Genomic DNA, 22,916 nt, shown 5'->3' on the forward strand with positions numbered 1-22,916 from the left:
TGTAGATTAAGGCCACTTTACTTAAGAGCAGGGGCTGGGATTCAGGGATGATGAGGATAGTGAAAGCAGCGGCTGAGCGTGCACTGACCACTTGCTGCCCTAAACACACTGCGTACATGAACTCAATGGGATATTTTGAACGGATGGAGAAGGGGGCACCCAGGTTTGGATGGGAGGCCAGGTCTGGGGACTCCCCTTGGCCTTGCTTCTGCCTGGACTGTTCTCCTGCCCTCTGGAGTGCGGCCTGAGTGGACCCCTGTGTGCCTCTCACCCTTCACCTGCCTTCCCTGGGCCCTCGGAGGACGCTGACGCGGGCTAACTGAATGCATAACTTTATTAAATAAATGCTTTGTCATGACAAAAGACAAAGATCAAGGAGTAACATAAATTATAAGTTGAATAAATAGTATACAGCAATCTTCACTTTTTTAATAAAACGTGAGATCCTCTGGCTTTTTTTTTTTTTTTTTTTTTTATTTCCTCAGGTACAAAATGCTAAACGGGAGGCGAGCCCCTCTGCATTCAGGTGATTTTTTTTTTTCTGCTTTTTTTTTTTCCCCCACAAACTGGTTTTATTTGTCGATTTATTTTTTCATCCTTTTCACCAGTAAAGATTATGAGCATTTATTAAAAAAAAAGTTGAAAACAAAACAAAGGGAGAGAATAGAGCTAAGATATGTACGTACGTAAGACTACAGAGAGCTACAGTAATATGTGCTGTGGTTATTGCTGTCTTCAAAAAAGAAAAAAAAAACCGGTAGGCAACTCGGAATCTGAAGGAATCTTGTCTGACAACTGTCTATCCCTGTGGGCTACTGTGTGGTGGTGGCGGTGGGAGATTGGGGACTCAGGCTGGTGGTGGGGGGGACCAGAGAAGTTGGGGGTGGGGACGGTGCAGGCGGCTGATGCGCTCCACCTTCCCTTTCCCCATCCAGAGCGAGGAGTTAGAGAGGGGGCCAGAGTCTGTGAGAAGGGCTAAGAGATATACTCCATTAGAAAACCAAGAAAATATGTTTATAAAAAGAAACAAAAACCTAGGAGAAAACAAAAGTGGAGAAAAGTGCAAAAGTAAGTCTTGCACTTTAGTGGTTTTAAAAATAAAGACAGTACAACGCCCAGGTGGCTGGCTGGCAAGTCCCCATCCCCTTTGCCACCACTTCTCAAAACTTAGCCTCCTTTCTCCAAAAATGTCCTCTTTGAGCCCAAGGCTTGCTTCTCCTTGGCCCATGTCCCTCTGAAGTTCCCACCTGCACCACAGACCTCTGGGGGTGGGGGGGCTGAACAGATGGAGAGGGGCAGCCCCGGGCCCCCTTGAGAGGGGCGTGGTAGCCATGTGGCTGCCAAGAAGCTAGGTGGTGGGCGAGCCGTGGGCGGGCCCACCTCCCCAGGGGAGGGGGCTGACCCTGCAGGATTACCATGGAGACCACTGAGACGGTGATGGGAAAATGGGTGAGGAGACAGGAGGTAGACCACATGGGGCCTCCTGGGCCTCCCGTCCTCCCCTGTGGGGGGGTTGAATGTCCCCAGGCCTGTCTGTCCAGGCCTGGCTGTCTGAGAAACTTTAGAGTCTCTTCTGTCCCGGATGCCCTGCTTTGCCCAGGTGGGTAGGGAAGCTCTGGGGGACGGAGGATCAGTCCTGGTGAGGCCTCCCTCAATCACCTGGCAGCGGTGGGGAGGACAGGTAATCGGCTCCCTGCTAGAGTGAGGCATGAGTCAAAGGGGGATGGGAAGAGGCCCACTGCTGGCTGGGTGGGTGGGTGGGACAACATTTAGTCTTGAGGCCACAGAAAACTCCAGAGCCTAAGGCCTGGAGTCAAGAAGATCCTTGCTCAGGATCCCAGTTCGCAGCACTTCCCACCAGCCTCCCCTTCTGCCCTGCTCCGGGGACGCTCCATCTTCCTCCATGACTCCCTCCCCAGGTCAGGCCTTCCTCTTGGGAGGTTAGTCTCATCCGTCATGAAGGTCCAGCGTCCTCTAGGGAGTGGCCAGCTGAGCAGAGTCACTGCAAGTACTGCACTCACAGATTTGGGGGAGTCAGCATGAACTTTGGAAACCCAAAGACACTGGTGGAGTTACACCAGCCCTACTCTTCCCCACCTCATGGCTGACTGCAAAGGGCCGAAGGAAGGGGCAGACACCCATTCAGAGTCCACTAAACAGCAGGGGAGAAAAGAGAGAGCCCCTCTCAGGAACAGGGGCCTTGGGAGGGGTGTGGGGTGGGGTATGCGATTCCTGGCTCAGTCTTTTCTTAGGGGGAATGGCACCCCAGTATCCACGTGGCAGATCCCAGTTAGATGACTGCTCAAGATCCACAGAAAGAATGGGCAAACAGAAGAGTGAAGTGGGAAAGGTTTACAATACTGGCCTAAGACACAGAAATGTGAGTCGGGGGTTTGGGGACAGTCGTGCAGAGAGATGGGGCACACGGACGCAGCAGGTCGAGTAAGTCCTCATGGCTGCCAGCCCCATCAGGCCCTTTTGTCCTATGACAATCGACCATCTCTCCTGTCCCAGCCAACTGTCCTGTCGGGGGGGCAGAAGACTCCCCCCCGCCGAGTTCCGTAGCTGCAAGTTTCCCACCAGCTGAAATCTGTTTGCTTCTCCGCTGTCCCTCCTCATGGCCCCAAGTCCGGTGCTAGAGTGGTCTCTACGGTGTCACGCCATCAGGAAAGAGCGGAGAGAGTTGTGTTCTCAGCGAGGAGGGGTCTCCTTTGCCAGTGTCCAAGCCCCCTTCCTGGGCAGGCTATCTCTGGCCTCCGAGGACAGCCCTGTGGCTGCCGATTTGTTGAGGAAGTCAGCGGGGTCGGGAATTTTCTTGGTTCAGAATCTGGCTGGCAAATGACAGCACCGTCGGGGCATCCATCTGTCCTGGGCCTTTCTTCCATCCTCTATCCCAGGGAGAAAGCCTGCACTGGCCCGGGGTCACATGAAGAGCTTGAAAGGCTCTGTCCTCAGTCCTTCATTGCAGGGTGAAGGTGGCCACCTGCATGCATGGTCTTGTCCCTCCAAAGGCACAGACAGCCTGTGCCGATTCTTGCTCCTGTCCAGTGGCTAGGTTCTAGAACCCACCTAACGTTACCCACCTTCCCCGGCTCCCAGGCCTGGAGTCAGCTCATTTCTCTCTGAGAAACTGCACCCCCATTCTCCTCTTTCTGTCCTCTTGAATCCCAAAGGACTTAGAGGGTGGGGAGCCAAGAAGTTGCTCTTGGCTTTGTCCCACTTTCTGTTGCTTTGCTCCAAAGCTAGAACGGGGCAGTCCCCCGCCGTCCCTCCAGCCCCGTCCCCCCACTCCCTCTACTCTGGCCTGCGAAATCGCTTTTACCATTTCCCTGTATTTAAACCCGTTCACTTCCATCCTGCTCGCTGCCATCTCTCACTTCAGCCTCTCTCCTGCTCTGCCGGCTTCAAAATGCAGGTTCTGCCTCGTTGAAAGGAAAAGGCTGGGCAGGCCCCGGGGGTCAGACTTGGACCTGATGTGCTCCTTTGGTGCAGGGCCCAGAGCCGGTGACTTCCAGAGGGTCTAAAGGCTAACTCAAGAGGTGCTGGGGACGTGGGGGGGTGCCCCACGGAGCACCCTCATCTACCTGGCTGGGTGGTTCCTACGGACGCACCCGCACCCGGGAAATTGTGAAGGAGTCCAACACCGTGGCCCGCCGAGGGCTTGGGTCTGCCGCTCCTGGGGGGCTGGCAAAACCGCAGTTACGGAGTGTGTTAGAAGAATATGGATTTTCTTGGTTTTCCCAGAATGAGGAAGCTCCTCAGTGCCCCCAGAAGAATTATGAAAAGTTAATGCAAACCTTTGAAAGAAAGGAAGGAAGGAAGGAAGAAAGCAAAAAAGAAAGAACATAGATGTATATGCCTTATATATGACTACATGGAGCCTCATAGAGAAGTCCGTACGAGGCCGCATTTATTTCAGCCTATCCTCCCCCAGAGAGGCCGTGCTAGTAGTGAATGGAGTGCCACAAGGGGCTGGAACCACGCATGTGGGCGTGATCTAGTCACCTCGGAAGAGCAAGTCTCTCCACTCGGGGAGCGTACTGCTTTCTGAAAGTCTGCACGGGGACTGAAGTACGCACACATACGTCATCTTTGTGTATCTGCTTCGGAAAACCTATCTATCTAATAGCACTCGGTTATTCATTTGCTTTGTCTTGAGAGGAATGGAATGCATTTTAGTTTTCATAAGTTTTGGGGAGGGAGAACCCTCTGCCGGGGGAGGGGGAGGAGGGGCGGGGTCAAGCCGGGCGCTTGCTGGCTGGAGGTGGAGATCAGGTCCAGGAGAGGCACTGACCCCTTCCGTCGTTTCCTTTCTCCCCCTGTGACCAATCCACCAAAACCCTCAAGGGTGCCATAGAATGCCACACCTTGGGCCATACCTTCCAGTGCCTAAACATCTCCCAACTCAGGCCAGGGCTGGACACGACAAGGTTGGTCCAGCCATGGTCCCGGGGATCTTTCCTTCCTGCCCACATTCTTCTTTCCTTCTTCGAAATTCGGTTTGTCTCCCCCTCTCCTCTACACGTGTCCCTTCTCTCTCTCTCTCTCTCTCTCTCTCTCTCATTCCTCCTCCCTTCCCTCCCTGTCATTCAACTTGCCTCAAAAAGAAAACCATTTTCAAGGGGGGGTCTCCTTAGCTGTTTGCATCTCTGCTGTTGTCGGTTTGAAAGTTGAGACCTTGCTAGAGATTCCGAGGTCCTCAGTTTCCTCAAATAGATATATGTATGTTTTTTCCCTTAAATGAGATGAAATGAGTGGCGTCCTGGGGTGGAGGGAGGTGCTGGCTGGAGTCGGGGCTGGGGGTGGGAGGGGGCGGGGGAAGGATGGGGAGGGGACGCATCACTCAACGTTGCTGCTGTCGAAGGTGTGGCACTGAAAGTCCCCATCGACATACTCCATGCCTGGCAGCTTCATCCCGTACTTGTCCACGCACCAGCAGATGCCACGTTTGCGGCCACGGGAAGGCTTGCACTGCGGTGGGGAGAGCGACAGGCAGTGAGGATGGCTGTGCCCCCCCGCCCCGGACTCTGCTCTTGCCTGGCCCCTGTTCTGGCCCTGCTCCTTGTCTTCCCCGCCCCAACTATCGGGGTTCTGGTATGCCCCCTGCATGGGGGATGGCCCCAGGGGGAAATGCTCATTTAGACAGTCTGCCCGTGGCTAGCTCTTACAATCTCTTTTATGTCACCCATTCAGGGTCCTCCAACTTGGTATTCTCCATATAGCTACGTGATCTGGTGGTGATGATGATGATGGTGATGATGATGATGCATCATTTCTACAGCTTTATCAGGTACCAGACACTACTTAACACTTCCTACAGAGTAGGGACTGTTCTAAGTGCTTTACAAAGATTAATCCATAATCCCTCATAATTGCATAAGGACAACAGGTACAATTATCATTTTGCATGCGAGACTGGAGGCAGAGACATTAAATAACTAGGTAAGGAGGACGCAGCTCATAAGTGGGAGAGCCAACAAATGACTCAAGGCCATCTGGCTCTTGACCCCAACTTAGACGAAGGGTATCCTTATGGAGCATCAGGGTCACCTGGGAGGGAACTTGTTAGAAACGCAAAATTCTCAGAGTCCATCCCTGAAACTCGGGGGTGGGACTCAGCAATCAGTGTTTTAACAAGCCTCCCAGGTGATTCTGATGCTCCAGGAACTGGGAGAACCACTGGCCTAAGGTCATGGGTACCACTCGAATAGGCTAAGTATTACTGGTTAACCCACAATAGTGTTGCCCAAAGGGTAGTCTGGCTGTGAATGGAAGGTAGATTATTTCAGGTGGTACCTGCTGAAAATTTGTTTTGAAGTCATTATCTCTGTGCATATACTTATGTGTGTGTTTATCAGAAAATAGCACATACAACATGTGAAATGACACGGTGATATCGTTTCCTTTTTAAATGAATTCACGTAAGTAAGGTGGATCACTAAAACGGAAGCAGATTATAGTACAGGAGGGAACGGGGAAACTCCTGGTTGTGGTACTTGCGTGGATATTGGAGGTTCAGGAAACACTATTGTTAATGACAGAAATCGTAAGCATTTAGAGGTAAAGGTTTTCTGGCAAGTGCCACTTTCAGGAGCCCTCTGAACTTGGGTGCGGGGGACGGGGGCGTACCTGCTTTCTCTTGTAGAATCCTTTGCGGTCACAGTTGGGCAGGTACACGGCACGAGGCACCATGCGCGGGCTGGCTTTGAGCTCCTGCAGGGAAGCCTCCATGTGTCTACGGCAGGGGCCCTGTGTGAGTACGGCAGGGGTGAGAGACACGGCAGGACCCGAGGGGAAAGCACCTCTATGTGTAGAATGCACGGCCCAGGGCACTGGGGGCCCGAGGGTTTATGGAGAATTTTGTTCCAACTAGTCGCTCCCAAAGATCTCTCCTCCTTTGTACCTGTCTTGCACTCTGGGTGTAGAAAGTGTGCAAAGTTTGCAAACTCCGTGAGACTTACCTGCTCAGATTCCTGTCTCATCTCAGGTGCAGAGATGACCCGGGGATGGGCAGTGTTCTCAGCGCCCCCCACAAACTTGGACTGGGTCAGCTTCTTTCTGCGATCCTTCTTCACGGCCTCGGCCTTCAGCTCGGAGATGCGGGTATGCTTGGGCCGGAAGATCTTGGGTGAGTAGGTCTCCTCTGCCATCTCGGAGGTGGTTGGCTCCTCGTGCTCACGGGAGTCCCTCTCTGCAGGAGAAGGAGGCAGAGGGTCAGTGTCTGGGGCTGAGCCACAAGGGCAGAGCCTGAGGCTCGGAGGGTGTCTGCCCTCCGGGAGCTTCCCAGACCGGGGGAAAGCAGGGAAAGAAGGAGGACGTAGGAGTCAGCACTCGTACAAGTGCTGGAGAGTTGCTGGTATGACTGGAGTCCAGTGGAGCAAATCTAGGAAGACTTCGCGGAGTGGAACGGGATTGAAAAGGTCAGGCTGATAAATGAGGGCCAGTATGACAGGAGGGACAGGACATTCTGGAGGCAGGAAGGGGATAGTAGGAGGGAAGTGGCCTCTGGGGGTGCTCAGCCGCTGGTGAGGGGCTTGCTTGCTGTGGGGCTGGCTAGGTAGCCGAGGCAGTGGCTGGGGTTGGGCTGCCAAGAAGAGCACGAGCTAGAGATGCAGGCTGATGGAGGAAAATAGGCGACAGCCCAGCGTGGCCAGGAGAGGCCAAGTCTATCCCCAAGTGGGGTCTTTGTGCTTCCAGGATTGTTGGAGCTGAGATAGATTTTTGACTTGGGAAACGGAAGCAGGAGGGTCCTTGGGATCTAGACTAGCAGGGTGGTGGGGAGCATCATGGAGAGGAGGGGACCTGAGAGAGCCAGACACGTGGGGCCTGGAGGGGTGCAGTGTGGGTGGGGGGACCTGGCTCTGCTCTGGCTCAAGGCTGGCTCTGTGCTCTGGGCCCTCGGAGGCTGGAACAGAACTCAGCTCCAGGCCAAGAGAGGCCGGCAGCTGGCTGGGGCTGGAGCAGTTATATATAGGAGAGACTTGGTGACAGTCTATACTTAGCTGACTTATGACCTTTAAAGAAGTAGGACTTTGTTCATTTATTGGTTGATCTGAAAATTCCACCCCCTGGCCTTTTCTCCATCCACAGACTTCCAGTACATTCTTATCTCCTGGGCACCCTTCTCTGGGCCCCCCATTCTCCTCTCAGCTCCTTGACCCGCCGGCCTTGGCAGACTGAGTGGGGAAGGCTCCATTGCTCTTCCCAGGTGGGCAGGACGTGGCCAGGATGCCCACATTGAGGCCAGGTGCAAGGTGGGGTGGGCAGGGGCAGGGCAGCCTGTGTTCATTGCCTCTTTTCAAATTTTAGAAAGAGAAGAAAAGGGCTCTGGAGTGACCCCGAGTTACTCAAATGAGATGAAGAAAAATCCTGTTCTCCACCCACTCCACTCACTGGGCTCTCCAGGAGCCACGATGACAAGGCCCTGGGATGGGGAATAGAAGGAGAGGGATCCAAGGAAGTGGGGATGAGGGGATGCACAGGGAAGGAGAATCTTGGTGAGAAGACCCTGTTTTGTGTCCCCAGGGGCAGGAACCCTCTCTCCAGGGGAAGTTCCAGGTGTGGGGTAAGGGAGGCGTTTGGGGACCTGGCCTAACCCGGTCAGGACGGCAGGTGGCAGGAAACACCTGAGCACCTGTTTGTCTGTTGGCTTGGGATTTGTCAAACTTAATTGAACAGGTATCCGGTCTTTAAGGCCCTGGCAGGGAAGTTCCCCCGCCCTGAAGAAGTCTCCACAGGTCTGCAGTGTTTTGGGTAGTTAGCTGATTTAGATATTTATCCACAGAGAGGAGGGGAAGTAGTCACAGGAGAGGTTGATGATGGGGAGAGAGCAAATGGCAGAGCAATGGGCAGGCTTTCTCTGAGCAAAACTCAGTGCCAGGACCCATCCCCCACTTGTGGTCTTTCCCTCCCTCTTCCCACCTTGCCTTGACTCCATGAAATCTACTGTGATCCTTAATCAGCATGGCGATGTGCCTGGTAGGTGGACGAGAGCCTTCAAGGGTTAGCTAAAGGAGTGACATGTGGAGTAAAGCCACTTTTCTTGGTTGTGGGACAAGCTAGCATGGGGTGGCGTGCAGGGAGGAGCAGAGCTGGCTTGGGGGACTCAGTAAAAACTGAAAGGCTAGGGCTCTGTGATCTAGCACTTAGGCCCAAACCTGAGGCTCAGGTTTTGGGGAGAGGTGCGTGGAGATGAAAAGCCGACTGAAGGGCTGCTGAGCCCATCTTGCTGAGTGATCTGAGATGCTTCACTCAACCTCTCTGGGCATCACCAAGCATTCTGACTCTGAAAAAGTGGTTGACCACTGGTAGGAGAGAGGGCAAGAGATGGTTGCCCTTGAAAGGTGGGGGGCATTCTGGGGGTGCGTGGTCACGCCCCTTCCCTAATTAAGATTGTAAGCAGATGAAGTGAAGGGGGGGTGGGAGGGCCAGGGGCTGACCAGCACCTGTGAGAAGGCTGAGCGGCTCCCCTAGAGGAGCTGGAGGGCCAGCAAATTGTCCTCAGGGGCACCTGTGTGGCTGGGCTCCAGGAGTCTCCTCTTCCATGGGGGGGATCCCAGGAAGCTGCTTACTCCCAGTGGCAGGCTGTACCAGCTCCTGGAATCCTTCCAATAGACCGTCGGGTCCATCTCCCTGTGTCCAAGCAGGAACAGTCCATGAACATATCTCAGAGTGCTCTTTCTAGTTCTTAAAGACATCTGGAACGGGGGTGCTACCCCTCCTCCTCTGGTCAGAGGGTGTCGTGCACCAGATGTGGCGTCACCTCTCACGGGGCATCTCTCTCTAGCCTCGGGGGACAGGGATGGAGGCATGCTGGCTCACAGCACTCCATGTACCAACAGCTCTTCTCAAGACCCTCCATCTTTTATGACCTTTTCTAAGAAATGCTGTGGGCTGCCCTTAACCTTGACTCACTTTTCCTGGGAGGAGGATGGGGCTCTTAACAGTGGTTCAGTAAACTTGGGAGCAAATTTTCTTTGACCTTATTCTTTTCTCCGAAAGTGTTTAAGTATGGCCTTGGGGCTAAGCACATGTTGATGCTGGAAAATGATGTAGATTCCTGTATGTTCCTTAAGGAACTCAAAGCACTTCTGCATACCCTCTCTCCTTCCCCAGCCTCACAGAGGTGGGGCTCCTGAGGGCATACCTTCCCCAGTTCACAGGCTTTTTGGCTGCTTCCGAAGGTCAGGCTTAAAGCTTTGATGTGCCTCCTGGCTTTTGGTGCCACTTGACCCCATGGGACCTATTACATAGGCGGCAGGAAAGTGGAGTATCGAGGATACTCATCAGGGTCTTGTGGTCCCCTGCAGGCTCCGGAGACAGTGGAAACGTAGCACAAAGCCAGTGCAGAGCTACGAAGACTAAATGGCTGGAAAGTAAGACCAGAGCTGGAATGCCAGAGCCAGCGAGCCCTACTCAGCTGCTTCCTGGCCAAGTCATAAATAGGCTTTCAATTTGGGCAGGGTTTATATTTTAGATAAGAGAAGCAGGCGCATGTAGAAAGGCGATCCTGTGCTCTTTCATCGAGAGAAAATGGACCAAGGTTGCAGAGGGGATTTAGGCGAGATGAAAAGGGAGGACTTCCTGGTGAAGTTGCCCTGCACGTGAACAGCAAAGGAACTTCAAAGTGCAGGAGGTTCTGGAAGCTGTTGCACAAACAGGTCAATACCTCCCGTGGCCAGTAGGTGGCAGACTAGACTGATGGCCACGCAACATGTCCCCAGTGCTTACTTCTAGGGACTGTAGGCAATTTTAAGATCTGGGACTTACGTGCTGCCCTCCCAGACTTCTCTGACAGCTACCCAAATCCTCTCCTTCTGTGTGTCTGCAGCACGCATTTCAAGAGTCAGGGGGATGGACAGGTGAGGACTGGAAAAAACCCACATACGGGGTGAAGGCAGGTGTGAGAGGCAGAGGCTCATGGCGGGGAGAGGGCAGACCTGTGCCTAGCCCCCTGCTGCTTCTCTAATCTGCAGCTGAAAAGTGATCTGGGGTAGAAGAGAGACCTGTCCGGGGCCTCCCTTCCCATCTCTAGATGTCATTTTGAAAGGATTCTGTAGCAGATGGAAAATGTGGAATGCTCAGTATTGTTCCCTCCTCCAAGGGCCCGTGAATTCCGAGATCTCATCCAAAGACCAAGGAAGTGAGGGCTACCACAGTGTCCTGATGGTCGCCTTTCGGGTGGGTTCTGAGTCCGGTCCGCCTCCCGAGCCGCTCTCTGATGGCCCCTGCCCCTGCCACGTCGGGGTGGCCAGCTGTTCCTCCTTCATTCCAGAGGCACTCCCGGGTCACGCTGCTGCACCAGCCGCCGCGGAGGCACACACAGGCACACATGAACACCTGCCTGAGGACTATGCCATTTTCCTGTCCCAGCAAACACAGAGGGTGTCTGGCTGTAGGCCCAGCTGCTATGGACCCGGAGGCATCCTAGGGTGGGCAGTGCCGCTCACAGCAGAGCGTACAATGCACGCCTCCCACCCAAGCACCACCATGCTGTCCACACTCACCCTCTGGCTGTCGCTGCTTTCTTGGGGGGGGGTGGGGCTGATGGTGCGCCAGCAGACGCAGGCACATGCTCTTAAGAAGCCTTCTGATTCCATCCTGCTCCCCAGTCCAGTGATGGAGGTGTTGGGGACCTGTTGCCCCCTGCCATCTAACCCTCCATCCTGGGGCTCTTAGTCATGCCCTGGCACCGTTAACACCCTGGTCCCGGGCTGGTGGTAGTTTCCCACTCTATCTTAACCTCATCATCGAACTTCAGAGAACTCAGGGTGGCCCAGATATTGCGACGTTGCTTACGGAAATTGAAGAAACCGAGGCGTACTTGGAATTCACAGCTCAGGAAGAATGTTGGGCTTTGCCAGGCCACCTGGACCTGGGGAGAGGAAAGTCTCTTTTTCTAGCCAGGAGACAAGATGGGTTTGCCCAGAATCTCTCTACAAGGAATGAAAAGGGGAGCTGGGTCTCCTCCGGCTCTCATTCTTACTCCTTCAGTGGAATTTAAACAGTAAACTTCCTAAGGGCGGAGCTTTGTCATTTATCTTTTTCTCTCCATTGTATGGTATTCAGTATATAATCTTCAAATGGAGAGATGCACAGATTTCCTCGAGAGATAAAGAGAAGTGGGTCTAGAAGCGCATCTGTAACATAAACTCGGGCAAATCACAGTTACATGGATGCCTTGAGAGGTCACCTCACTCATGCCCCTGCCTGTAAGCCTGTAGCTGCTGCCGAGGGAGCCGGGAAGCAGAGGAATGGGTCTCAGGGGTACGCCAACAAGTGGGGCTCCCGTGGGTTTATAGGGCTTCTTTGATCTAAGGTCCTGCTATCCATTACAGTACTCACTAGCCACATGTGGCCACTTAAATGAATAAATATGAAATCAAATTACAAATTTAGCTCCTCAGTTGCTCTATGCACTTTTCAAGGACCCATAGCCACAGTGGTGAGCGGCTGCTGAGTTGGACAGCGCAGATAGAGAGCATTTTCATCCCTGCAGAAAGTCCTGCTGGACAGCGGGTCTGAGCGCACTGATCCACGCCGGGCTGTGGCTAGATGCTTTGCGCCCCCTCCCCACCCTGCCCTGCTTCCCCACCAACCTGCATCCTTCTGCTTTTTGCTAGGACATGCAGCTTACGGGGAAATGATGGATCGGCTGCTCACTGTTTAAATTGTGAGACGTGTTCCAGTCTCCTGAAGTCTGACCGTTTCCCAGCTGTGGATGCCAAATGAATCAATGACACGGTGTGTGCATGCCTTTGCATAAAGAGAACGGGCACAGGGCGGTAGGGAGGGGCTGCTGAGCCTTCCAGGGGAACTGCAGTGTGCCTCCTCCTAGCCATTCCATCCCTGGCCAGTGTCTGCCTTGCCCCAGTCTCTCTTGGAAGACACTGTTTTCTTTTCCTCTGTGGTCAGTAACAGACGTGCATGTTCTGGGCTCTTTTTAACACGAATTATGGGCTGAGAAGGAAAGGAGCGCTGTCTTTTTAAGAGGAAAACAAACCCAAACAACTGTAATCCTACGGAACAGTTGCAAGAAGACACTGGAGGGGAAGTTTGACTTGGGGTGAATGGCAGAGGCGGGAAGCAGGTGCAGAGCCTCAGTGACTGGCAATGAGGACAACAGGCTTACCCTGCTGAGCTCCTTTCCAGCCCCCACCCCGTTTCAGGCCAGGAAAACTAATGTACTCAGGTGCTCTAAACCAACAGTGAAGTTGGCCAACGTAGGTATGTAACATCTCTACCCTAAGCAGAGAAATAGAGACACCATATAGCATGGTGGGTAAACAGTCAGAGTAAGAGTCAGACTACCAGAAAGTCGGATTGCCAACCCCAGGTGAGAGGAACCAGTCCCCACCTAGAGAGCTCCCTCCAGAAGTATCCCCCTGTCTAATGGCATTCCTTCATGCTGCATTAAGGCACTAGGTTTCCTTCCAAAAGATGGGGAGAGAAAAGGTGACCCACTGCCCTTGATGGCATAGGTAGGGCTGCTGTCAAGTTGGTGACACTCCCCCAGAACGAAAGGCTGGGGTCTCGCTCACACATCTCCCACTGTCCTGGGAACAGAGGTAAAGAAAGGATCCCCCTCATTTTTCTCCCCTAGGGCCAAAGGAGGATTGAGGGTTTCGACTCCGGTACACATTTCTTGATCTCTGGGAGGCAGCTGGTGATACATTTACACATGAGAAATACACACTTACGTACCGACTCCCAAGATGAGTATCTCTGGCTGGGTTTCTCTAGAGCTGGGGAAGGTAGAGCATGCTCAATAGAAACATCTCTATCTGGTCCTCACATACACCCCAAACCAGAAGGGAATGGAGGGACTAGGTGGAAAGCAGCCTCTGAATGGAGAAGGGGGAGAGGGAGAGGAAGCACTTGGCCCTTTGTCTGAACTGGCTACGTTTCCAACTCATGACTCATCGCGGTCCATTCAGAACATTACAATTAGGCAGCCACCTTTCCTGAGAATGGTCCAGGATGACCAGAAGCGCGTGTCAGGGAGCAGGCAGCCAGAACTCTTCCCCAGTCCCCCTAAGAAAAGAGAGTTGCTGGGGGTCAAACAAGAGTCTTGTGGTGTCTGGCAATCCAGATTCAGACTCTTCCTTTTGGACCCTTCAGGGCAGGAGGAGAGAGCAGACATTACTTCCTTTCTCAGGTTGGGGGGGCGGTGCTTGCTGGTGGCGTCTACGCTTTCCAGTTGGGTGGCTACTAGCCACATGTGGCCATTCAAGCTTGAAATGTGGCTAGTGGGGCTGAATTTAAAAATTTATTTCATTTAGGGGCCCCTGAGTGGCTCAGTTGGTTAAGCGTCTGACTCTTGATTTCGGCTCAGGTCATGATCTCAGGGTTCTGGGATCGAGCCCCGCGTCGGGCTTTTGCTGGGTGTGGATCCTGCTTAAGATTCTCTCTCTCCTTCTCCCTTTGCCCCCCACTCTAAAAAAAATTATTTCATTGAAATTAATTTAAATTTAAAAACTAATACTCAGTGTGGTCATTGGAAACTTTCCGGGTGTGTTTGGAACGACTCAGGTGTATGAATCTAGTTTTTCAACTGTAAATTGTATGAAACTTAAATATACAGATCAAGTATTTTTAATGAAAATTTAGTGTCCAAACTGAGATGTGCTGTAAATGCAAACTATACCTCAGATTTCAAAGACTTCATATGAAAGAAAGAACGTAAAATATCTCATTGTAACTGCTTGAGTGTATGTAGAAATGATAATATCTTGGATATATTGAATTAAAATAATATGGTTAAAATGAATTTCACCTGTTTCTTTTTGCCTTTTTAAAAAATGTGGTGACTAGAAAATTTGAAATTATATGTGTGGCTTGTATTGGATTTCAGCTGGCCAGTGCTGTTCTAAAGGGTCTGGGATGAGAGTCCTCTTCAGTGGGGTGACAAAGAGAAGGTGGAGGATACTCAGTTCAGGTGTAATGGTACAATCTGAATGCTTCAGGATAACTAGAGCCCACCTAAATCACCTGTGTGAACCAGCAAAGGTCAAAGAACGCCAGGTTCTGAGTACAAATTTGGTCTGGGCCTTGCCTCAGGATTTGGCAAGGGAAGGCGGTGTCTGATGGTTGAGGTGGAGGGATGAAAAATGAGGAAACTAACCTCTTTATATTAAAACTCCCCCAGGGTGCACCTGGCAGGTCTAACCTATTGGGAGGAGGTCTGATCTGCCTCCCTCTTAAGAATCCCCCAAGCAAGGAGCAGCCCTGGCTGCAGGATATAGTAACATATGGCTCTTGGCTTTCCACAATTCCTGGAATCCATCTGAGGCCCCCAGCTGTAATCAGGAGGCCTGTCTCTCTTCTCCTTTGGAAAGATGGCTGACATACCTGCGTATGTTCCCAAACCCAGTGACTTTCTTGCTCTCTTCCTTATCAACTCTTGGGGCCTGGGGGCCTGTGGTTTCCTCTCCCCCTCCTACTCTGCCCCCACCCCCCACCCCGGAGCTCAGGTCTCCTCATCCTGCTCGACTGACTCCATGAAAGGCCTGTGCTGGTGGAGGCTGGTTGCCATGGGAAGCTGGCTGCTTCTGGGCCATGTTCTCCTTCTACACAGTGGGCCAGAGGGCCTGCCTGCCTTCCCACATTGGCAGAGCTCCCTGCAGTTCAGGAAAGGAGGTTTAGTACATGGACCCGAAGCCTGGGCTCAGCACCGTCCCTTTCCACCCTCCTTGTCCCCATCCCTCACTAAACCACTAGCCTAAGCCAGTCTTGCTTCCAAGACTGTGTAGGAAAAGGGATGCAACAGAGTGTGATTGAAAATAAAAAGGGTGTTGCATTCTCCACTTTGGGGCCAAGTTACTTCTTCCCTTAAAAGACAGCACTTCCAAGTTCTGAGCCCCCAGTTCTTCTTCACAACCCCCACTATGGGAAGACAGCATTGGGCCATATTTGCTGAAGGCCTCCTGGCAAGTTAGGCCGGGCCCTGGCGAGAGCCCTAGTGACTAGTGAAGAAAGGCCGGGATAGACGCATGGGTGTGGAATCAAGAGGACGGTAAGACTGAGTTCTAGCCCTGACTCTGCTGCTAATTCTGCACCTAAGTTTGAACAAGTAACTCTGCACTCTCCGCCTCAGTGTTGTCATCTGTAAAATGGTCACTTTGAGTGCTACGATCTGTGGGTTCTTTCCAGCATTAACACTCTTTGGCTAATACGTAGACCATTCCTGGGGAGACACTAGGACTAAGCTGAGCCAAGTGGCTAGGTAGGAAAAGCCACTTTGTCTCTCATAGAGGTTTTCGGTAGCTCCTCTGGATTTATATTTAAAAAAAAAAGGCATCATAATAGAAATCGTGGAAAAAAATGGAACTGGAAACAAAAATGAGAGATCCTCTGGATATGGGGCAGTGGGTAGTAGAAGCTTAGACCTGGCTTCCTTGTTTATTTCCTTATTTATTTTTGCAAATATGTAATAAATCTTATTGTTTTGGAAAACATATCCAGATTGCCATTTAAGGATGCTCTCTGGGGATTGCAACTTTTGGACCAACATAGTAAAAATGCAAAACAAAAACTCAAACAAAACCCCTCCACATTGCCTCCTCGTCTCTCACCACATCTGTTCTCCCACCCTCTTCATTTCTGCTCCCTGTTGGTCCCTCACTGGTACCTGGTCTGTTTATGGAGTTCTTCCAGTTTCTCAATGCAGTGGGCTCAGAGTATGTGGATCCCTCCTCCAGAGTTCTATGTTTTACGCATTAAATAACCCAAAGTTTCAAAGGCATTGCTCAGGTACGAAGTAAAAACTACAGACAAAAATCACCTTCCTTTCCTGCTAGCCCCCTCCCCCCACCCCTTATTAAGGGGACCAGGGCTTCTGTTGGGATTCCTGCTCCCATGCCCTTTGCTGTAACCCTCATGGTGACCTCTGCCTCCTAGGTCAGCCGGGTCCTCCCTCTGCAGCTGCAAACCCACCTGCCCTTCAAATCCAACCCAAGCCCCAGCACTAACTGGCAGCAGCTCTGGCCTAAAACTCGAGCCCTCAGGGAATGCCCTGGAGCTAGGGGATAGAGAAGGGGCGGGGGAGTGGGAGGGAGAAGAAAAGAGAAATATGGAAAGAAAATGAGCTCTCACTGTGGCCAACTGTCCTTGCCCTTGCAGTCTGAGCTGACACAGCAGAAAGAGGGGGCGGGAGGCAAGAGAAGTCAAGTTAAAAGCACCGTCTCGGTCTCTTGTCTTCCCCGCTCCCACTTTGGTTAGCTCAGGGCACAGCCAGCCTCTCAAAGACTTATTTCAAAGGGAGGGGGTGCGGGTGGGAAAGGAATCTGGCTCCTTTGGTTTTCCATGAGCTTGTTCAACCCAGACACAAATTTGGCCAATAAACCTAACTCTGGGACTTGACTTCAACATGGCATTTGGACCAGGCTTGGAGTGGATGCCAGGGTGATGGACGCCAAACCCCTCAAAGAAGCAAAGGCCGAATTCGTTTTTATTTAGGTAATATTTTTTCGTTCCCAGGGTGTACTTTCTGTCCTCTCTCTCTTATTTCTCAATGACAGAACTGAAACTCAGAACCCATTTCTCCCTGTATCCCAAGCTTAACGTCTCACGGGCTCAGGAGAGATCTCCCAGAACAGGGCAAGTACGTATTTCGCCCTCCTGCCCAGCAAGCCACAAGGGTCCTTCTGCAAACAATGCCCAAGCAAAGCCCGGTGCTTCCTTGACTGGACCCAGCTCACCCATATTTACTGAGCTTGGCTCAATAAATAACTCCAGTCTCCCGCCTCCCTCCAGCCTCACACACACTGCCCTCTGTTTCTATATCTATCTTTGCCCCAGAACTGGCCAAAATAAAATGCAGGGCTCGGCGCGCTCCCAGCACCCAGTTAGCGGGCGGACTCGCTCTCCGGTTGCTCAGCAACGCGCCCAGCAAAACACCAGTCTCCGCCCGCCGGCCCTCAGCTCTTCCTCCCAGCAGCTTTGGCTGCCTGCCACCTCGCTCTCCTCGACTCCCCGTTTCGGATTCTGGAAATGCACTTTTTCTTTTGGTTAAAAAAAGATATGTATCTATATATCTTTCTTTATATACGCATATATCTTTTGACTTATGTGTGCGTATATATATGCATATATCATCCCTATCCGTATCTATATCTGTATGGCAACCGCAGGAGAGAGAGGCGAATCCAACTTCTCACTGCTGACTTTGGTAGGGGGACATGGTGGTGGGGTGTTGGGGAGCAGGATTTTTGGTCAAGGGAGCCGACACTCTCCTCCCTCTCTCTGTTCATTTCCCTCTCTTTATGAACTGTCTCTGCACCATCTCCAACTTTTTGGGGACCTACTCAACGGTTTTCGAGTTGAAGGACTCGAGCCCGGAGCGCCCACTACCATACTATCTTCCGGGAGGAAGGGGTCAGCTCTTGTAGCCATCCTGCAACCGTGGTCGGTCAGGCACCTGCCAAAGGCGGGGTGGAGTCGCCAAGAAAGTCTGGGGTGGGGCGGGAAGCCAACTACGTGTTCGCCAGGAGGCACCCTGAAGATGGGGGTTGAGGAATGGGCAGCAGAAGTCTAAAGGGCATCTTGCTTGGGACAAAAGCCGGTGTGTGTGTGTGTGTGTGTGTGTGTGTGTGTGTGTGTGTTACGTTGAACTGGAAAGTTAGATGATGAGCCAATTTGCTCTTCCAAGCAATTGCGCGCGCGCGCGCCCTGCGCGCACACCCTCCCCACCAACCACATCACACCAACCACACGGTTGGGCAAATAAAAGCCGGGCCAGAAAGCGGCTGAGTGATACCTTGCATACTTTCGATGTGACCGGATTATTACCCAGAGCGCTCTCTTCCAAGCCAGGAAATCGATTCATACCTTTTCTCCACTCCTCCCCCCGCCCCCCCGCCCTGCTAAGCTTTTCCAAATCCACATCCCCCAAGATGAGAGCGGCCAGGACCGCCTTTGAAAAGTGGCTCTTAATAAAAATAACTCCACAAACCGGCCTCTAGGGCCTCCGGGGCCTGCGCGTTGCACTCCGTTCCTTTTTTGCAGGCTGTAATCCGGAGGACCACTGCCTCTCGCAAAGCGGGGGGCGGCCGAAGGCGACAGGCAAACCCTGCAAGGTTTGCGGGGATCCAGGTTGGACCCAGGAAAGTTTTGCCGCTTCTCAAGCGCTGACGCACTCTTATCCTACGTGATAGTGTGTAGTTTGTAGTTACGAAAACTCATATTGGGACGCCCTAATGGACGGGATGGGTGGGAAAAAGGACATTGCCCCAGTGAGAAACTACATCGAAAAAACATTATTTAGCTAAGTCTTAACCCCTTTAGGAGAGGACTAATAACCAGGTTGACGTTTCAGAGCCCAGATTTTTGTGTACAGCTCATTAGACTTAAAAAAAAGTAAGATCAGGAAAGTCTAAAAAGAAACACATTCTAATGAGCGGGGTCAGAACTGTTCTGATCAGAACGAGGAGCTCTATCAACCTTTTAAACCTTAGACTCGAGCAGCAGAGAATTTGGGGGCGGGGCCACCCGGGGGCGGGGCTACTTGGAGGCGGTGGGGAGGCTCCCGGAGCGCGGCTTTTCGGTCTCCGCCCAGTTGATTTTGCATTCTGTGTTTCCTGGGCCCCTCTTGCATTTACACCACACCCACTTGTGGTCCGGTTTGGAAGACTGAGGTGGTGGTGGTGGTGGTGCGGAGATTAGCACTGGCGGGGAAGTTGGGATGTCTGAGTTCTACATCCCTTCTTGCCCCTATATCCACCTTTCCTCCTAGGTAAAATCTGAACTGGGGCGGGGGAAAAAGGAATTAGATTCAGGGACGAACACTCAACAGGGGAACAGAAACCCTTCTTTCCCATTTCTCCCCACCCCCCCTCGCCCCCCCACCTCCCCACCGCCGCCGAGCGTGCTAAAGTAATTTTTCCCTTCCTGGAAGGAAAAAAGGTATTTTGCATTTTAATATGTTTTACCCTGTGCCACAATCATACCGAGTCAAGAGCAATGGGTGTGCACGTGGGAGGGGCATCAAAGCCCCCACCCTAAAGGCGTTAGCTTTCAAGCGTTTGTGCGTGTGTGTGCGCGCGAGTGCGTGTAGGGGTAGAGGGAAAGACTCGCCAGGACCGACTGGTGGGGGGCAGGGGCAGGGGCTGGGAGGGACAAAGGTGGAATTACCACAGAAGACCGGTAACGCCTCTCTCTCCAGGTCCCTAGTTAAAGCAGTATTTTAACAAAGAGATTTTTTTCTTTTTTCAAGTTCGGAAAAAAACCGTATTGGGTGGGTGGAGGAGGGAGTTGAAAATGTAACATGCACCTTCTCAGACTGGGAATTGAGTACCTGGGGGTTTGGACCTGGAGGCCGAATGCAGCTCGGAGTCAGTATGCAGACGGAGGGGGAGGGGAGGGGAGGGAAGGGTGGGGGTAGGGGCGAGGAGAAGGAGCGAAAGCCGCGAGAGGGAGAGGCTCGGCTAAGAAAGCAGCCCCGGGGTAGCTGGATCCGCCAGGCTCCAATTCCGAAGTGCAAGGACCCTCCCCGCCCTCCTCCCGGGCTACACCCCGGCTCCAAGCCACTTGCTGGGCCAAGCGCGCGGGGCCAGCCTGTCCCGTGTTCCCCGGCCCTGCGCCGTGTAACTGACTGGCACACTGAGCGCGCTCACCGATCTTGGCTTGCTCGCGGTAGCTCTTTTCGTTGAGGCAAACCCCGCGGCCGTGCAGCAGGGCGTGCAGCGGCTTCTCCTCGTCCTGCCGGGGGAGGCAGCGAAGCCCCTGGGCGCAGCGCTCAGTGTAGACGCCGCACGACTGCCCCTCGGCCAGGGCGCAAGTCATGCAGCAACCGCAGCCCGGCTCTTTGACCAGCTCGCAGCCCAGGGGGCTGGGGGGGCACATGGAGAGGGCTTTTTCGTCGCAGGGCTCGCAGTGCACGAAGGAGCCCAGGCCCTGGGCCGGCCCCGCACAGGAGGCCAGCAGCAGGAGGACCGCGGTGAGCACCATCTTCTCCGAGTCTTCCCCTTTACCTTGGGGCGGGGCACGAGAGCGAGCGTTTAGGGAGAAAGGGACTAAGAGGGCGCCCGGAGAAATTAAAAAAAATTTTTTTCTGGCAGGTAGAGCAGGTGCCCTCCCCCAGACAATTGCAAAACGTAGGGAGAGATGGAGGGCTGAGGTGCCTGCAAGCAAGTCCCAATTGCAAGGATTAAAGGACTTGCAACAGGTTGGGGGGGAAAGAGCAGCGCCAGGTGCACGCGGAGGGAGTGGAAGCCGGAGAAACAACCCCCCCGGCCAGACCTGCTCAGAATTACAGGGAGGAAAAAGCCAAAAATTGTTCACCCCAAAGCAACCACCGGAATAATGAGCTCGGAGGCTGTGGAGGAGAAGGGGGTGGGGGTGGGGGGAGAAAAAAATGGGTCTGTCTTCAAAAATTTTGTTTAAGATCTAAAATGCACCCTGCTCCTTTCTAACCTTCAGCTGCCTGCAGCGCGCGGCTGCCGAGGAACAGGTAAGAGGCGGCGGCGGTGGCCGCGAGAGTGGGGGAAAATGTTGAAATCAAGAAATTTTTTAAAAAGCCCCAAAATCCCAAACCCTAACACCTCTTTGCTCCCACTCTGCCACCACCTCTTCGAAATCCGCAGGTTCTGCGTGAAGCTCGAAGAAGGGTGCAAACGGAAGAGGGGGTAATTCAAAGGAGCAAGAAAAGAGAAAAAACCCCACACCGATTTGCCCCTTTCCTAGCTCTTTTCCCCCCGGCAGAAGTTTCCAAAGAGACTACGGGCTCCGGTGGAGCAGGCGCTTTTAAATAGACGGCCCCTGGCCGCCAGCCAGTTTGTAGCTGCTATTTGAGCTCCCCAACACCCAACCCAGGCGAGGATGCCAAGGAGCTTTGCAGTACAAACTCACACGGGGTGGGGGTGGGGAGAGGCCTTCTAGACGCACGGGGGCTCCCCTGCGCTCCCGGAACAGTGCCCCCCTCCCCCCGGAATGTAAGAAAGGGGCTTGGGGGACAGGGCTGGGCTGCCTACAAGGGGGGGGCGGTGGGGGGCGCGAGTGGAAGGGAGAATTCGAGGAGCTGGTGGACACAATGAAGAGTAACGCGGTCTCCCCCTCCCTCCCACCCCTTAACTAGCCAAGGCCCAGGCTGCAGGGAGAAGCATTTTCTTATTAGCCAAGTGGATATATACAGTACCCAAACAATTCTTCCCAAGCTTTGGGAAATGGCTGTCTGCTAGTGTTTAAGTTACTATGTGAGGGTGTGTGTGTGTGTGTGTGTTTGAAGGGGAGTGTTAGCATAGGATGGCCAGCTGAGGGTAGTGAGGCTGAATTAGAAAGAAAAAAAAAAAAGGCAAAACTGGATTTTCCCCCTAAAGGTCTGGGGAAGGGGATTTAATTAAGAGCATTTTTCTTGCCGGTGGAGTGTGGAGTGACTGTCTTTGGTCATATGATCAAGAAGTGGCCACTTTCCTTCAGTTCCATTGTTGGCCCAGGGAAGCTGTGTGTGTGTGTGTGTGTGTGTGTGTGTGTACGCACGCACGCACACATGCCTGCACGCTTGCTCAAGCTTGTGGGTATCTGTGTTGTGTGTACTTGTGGGAAGGGATATTCATTCAACGGCATTGTAGGGAGCAGTGAGTTACAGAGACTAGCGCTTTCCAGAAGATGCTAAGTCTGAAAATCTTGCCTGGTGACCTAACGTGTCCTGGTGTAGAGTTTTGGGATGGAAGGAAGGCAGATTGGAGCGATACGTTCCCTTCACATTCTTTTACTGGAGCATTTCTGTTGGATAGGGCCACATCTCTGGAGGGAATGGGTGACAGACCAGAGGAGCACCTTGTTCTAAGGTTGACTGGCACGCACAGGTATATCTCAGGACTGAGAGCTGACAGCACCAGAGGACTTGCTCTGAAGAGATCCTGACCAGGGACATTATTATTCTATTTGAAACCTCAGGCAACTTCTTCAAACACTATAGGATCCCTTCTTTCCTTAGTAAAATGAAAGAAAGCTAAAGTCTTAAAGGAAGGAAGGTGGTGATTTCCCTTTGTTTCTGAAATCCACATGGCTGGGCTGTGGACTTCACAGCCGGATAAGAGAGAAATGACTCCTCCTTGCCGCCCCATTTGGGAGGACCTGGGGTGGGATTCACCCCTTTTACATTTCCTTCGTCTCTTTAGAAGTGCTCTCCCTTTCCTTTGGAAAAAAAGGGGCTGCATTTCATGAAGTTTGCCACTAGACTGCACCCTTATCTATGATAAGAATTTTTTCTGTAGGACTGCTTTTAAAGAAAATATTTTTCTTGCTGGTTTGGTTCAGGAGCATCTCACTGTATGCTGTTAACATTCCCAGATCCTGATCTTTCTACTTGCTTATCTATTTGCTGAAAGGCACATTTTAAAAGGAGGCTAAAGCTTAAAGTTGTGCTTTTGTTCATATTGCCAGAGGGGTTTTAGGTGTTGGCTGGGAGAGGGAGGAGG

At 52.5% G+C, this 22,916-nt stretch overlaps 1 protein-coding gene across 2 annotated transcripts; it reads right to left on the reverse strand.

Annotated features, from left to right (window-relative positions):
* Positions 1 to 316: 316 nt before the first annotated feature.
* IGFBP5 (insulin like growth factor binding protein 5) lies at positions 317 to 21,222 on the reverse strand. 2 transcript variants are annotated; one of them, XM_078071298.1, is made up of 5 exons: positions 20,911 to 21,222; positions 20,112 to 20,468; positions 6,462 to 6,691; positions 6,130 to 6,249; positions 317 to 4,971 (listed from the first exon to the last, which is right to left on the reverse strand). In XM_078071298.1, exons 2-5 carry the CDS (start codon positions 20,443 to 20,445, stop codon positions 4,840 to 4,842), a joined length of 816 nt encoding a protein of 271 aa, XP_077927424.1. In that variant the 5' UTR covers positions 20,446 to 20,468; positions 20,911 to 21,222; the 3' UTR covers positions 317 to 4,839. The 2 variants fall into 2 exon arrangements, with proteins under 2 accessions (XP_077927424.1, XP_035941231.1); XM_036085338.2 differs by having other exon boundaries at positions 21,162 to 21,197.
* Positions 21,223 to 22,916: the final 1,694 nt, after the last annotated feature.

The sequence above is a fragment of the Halichoerus grypus genome, chromosome 4, assembly GCF_964656455.1.
Source record: "Halichoerus grypus chromosome 4, mHalGry1.hap1.1, whole genome shotgun sequence".
Classification (NCBI taxonomy): domain Eukaryota; kingdom Metazoa; phylum Chordata; class Mammalia; order Carnivora; family Phocidae; genus Halichoerus; species Halichoerus grypus.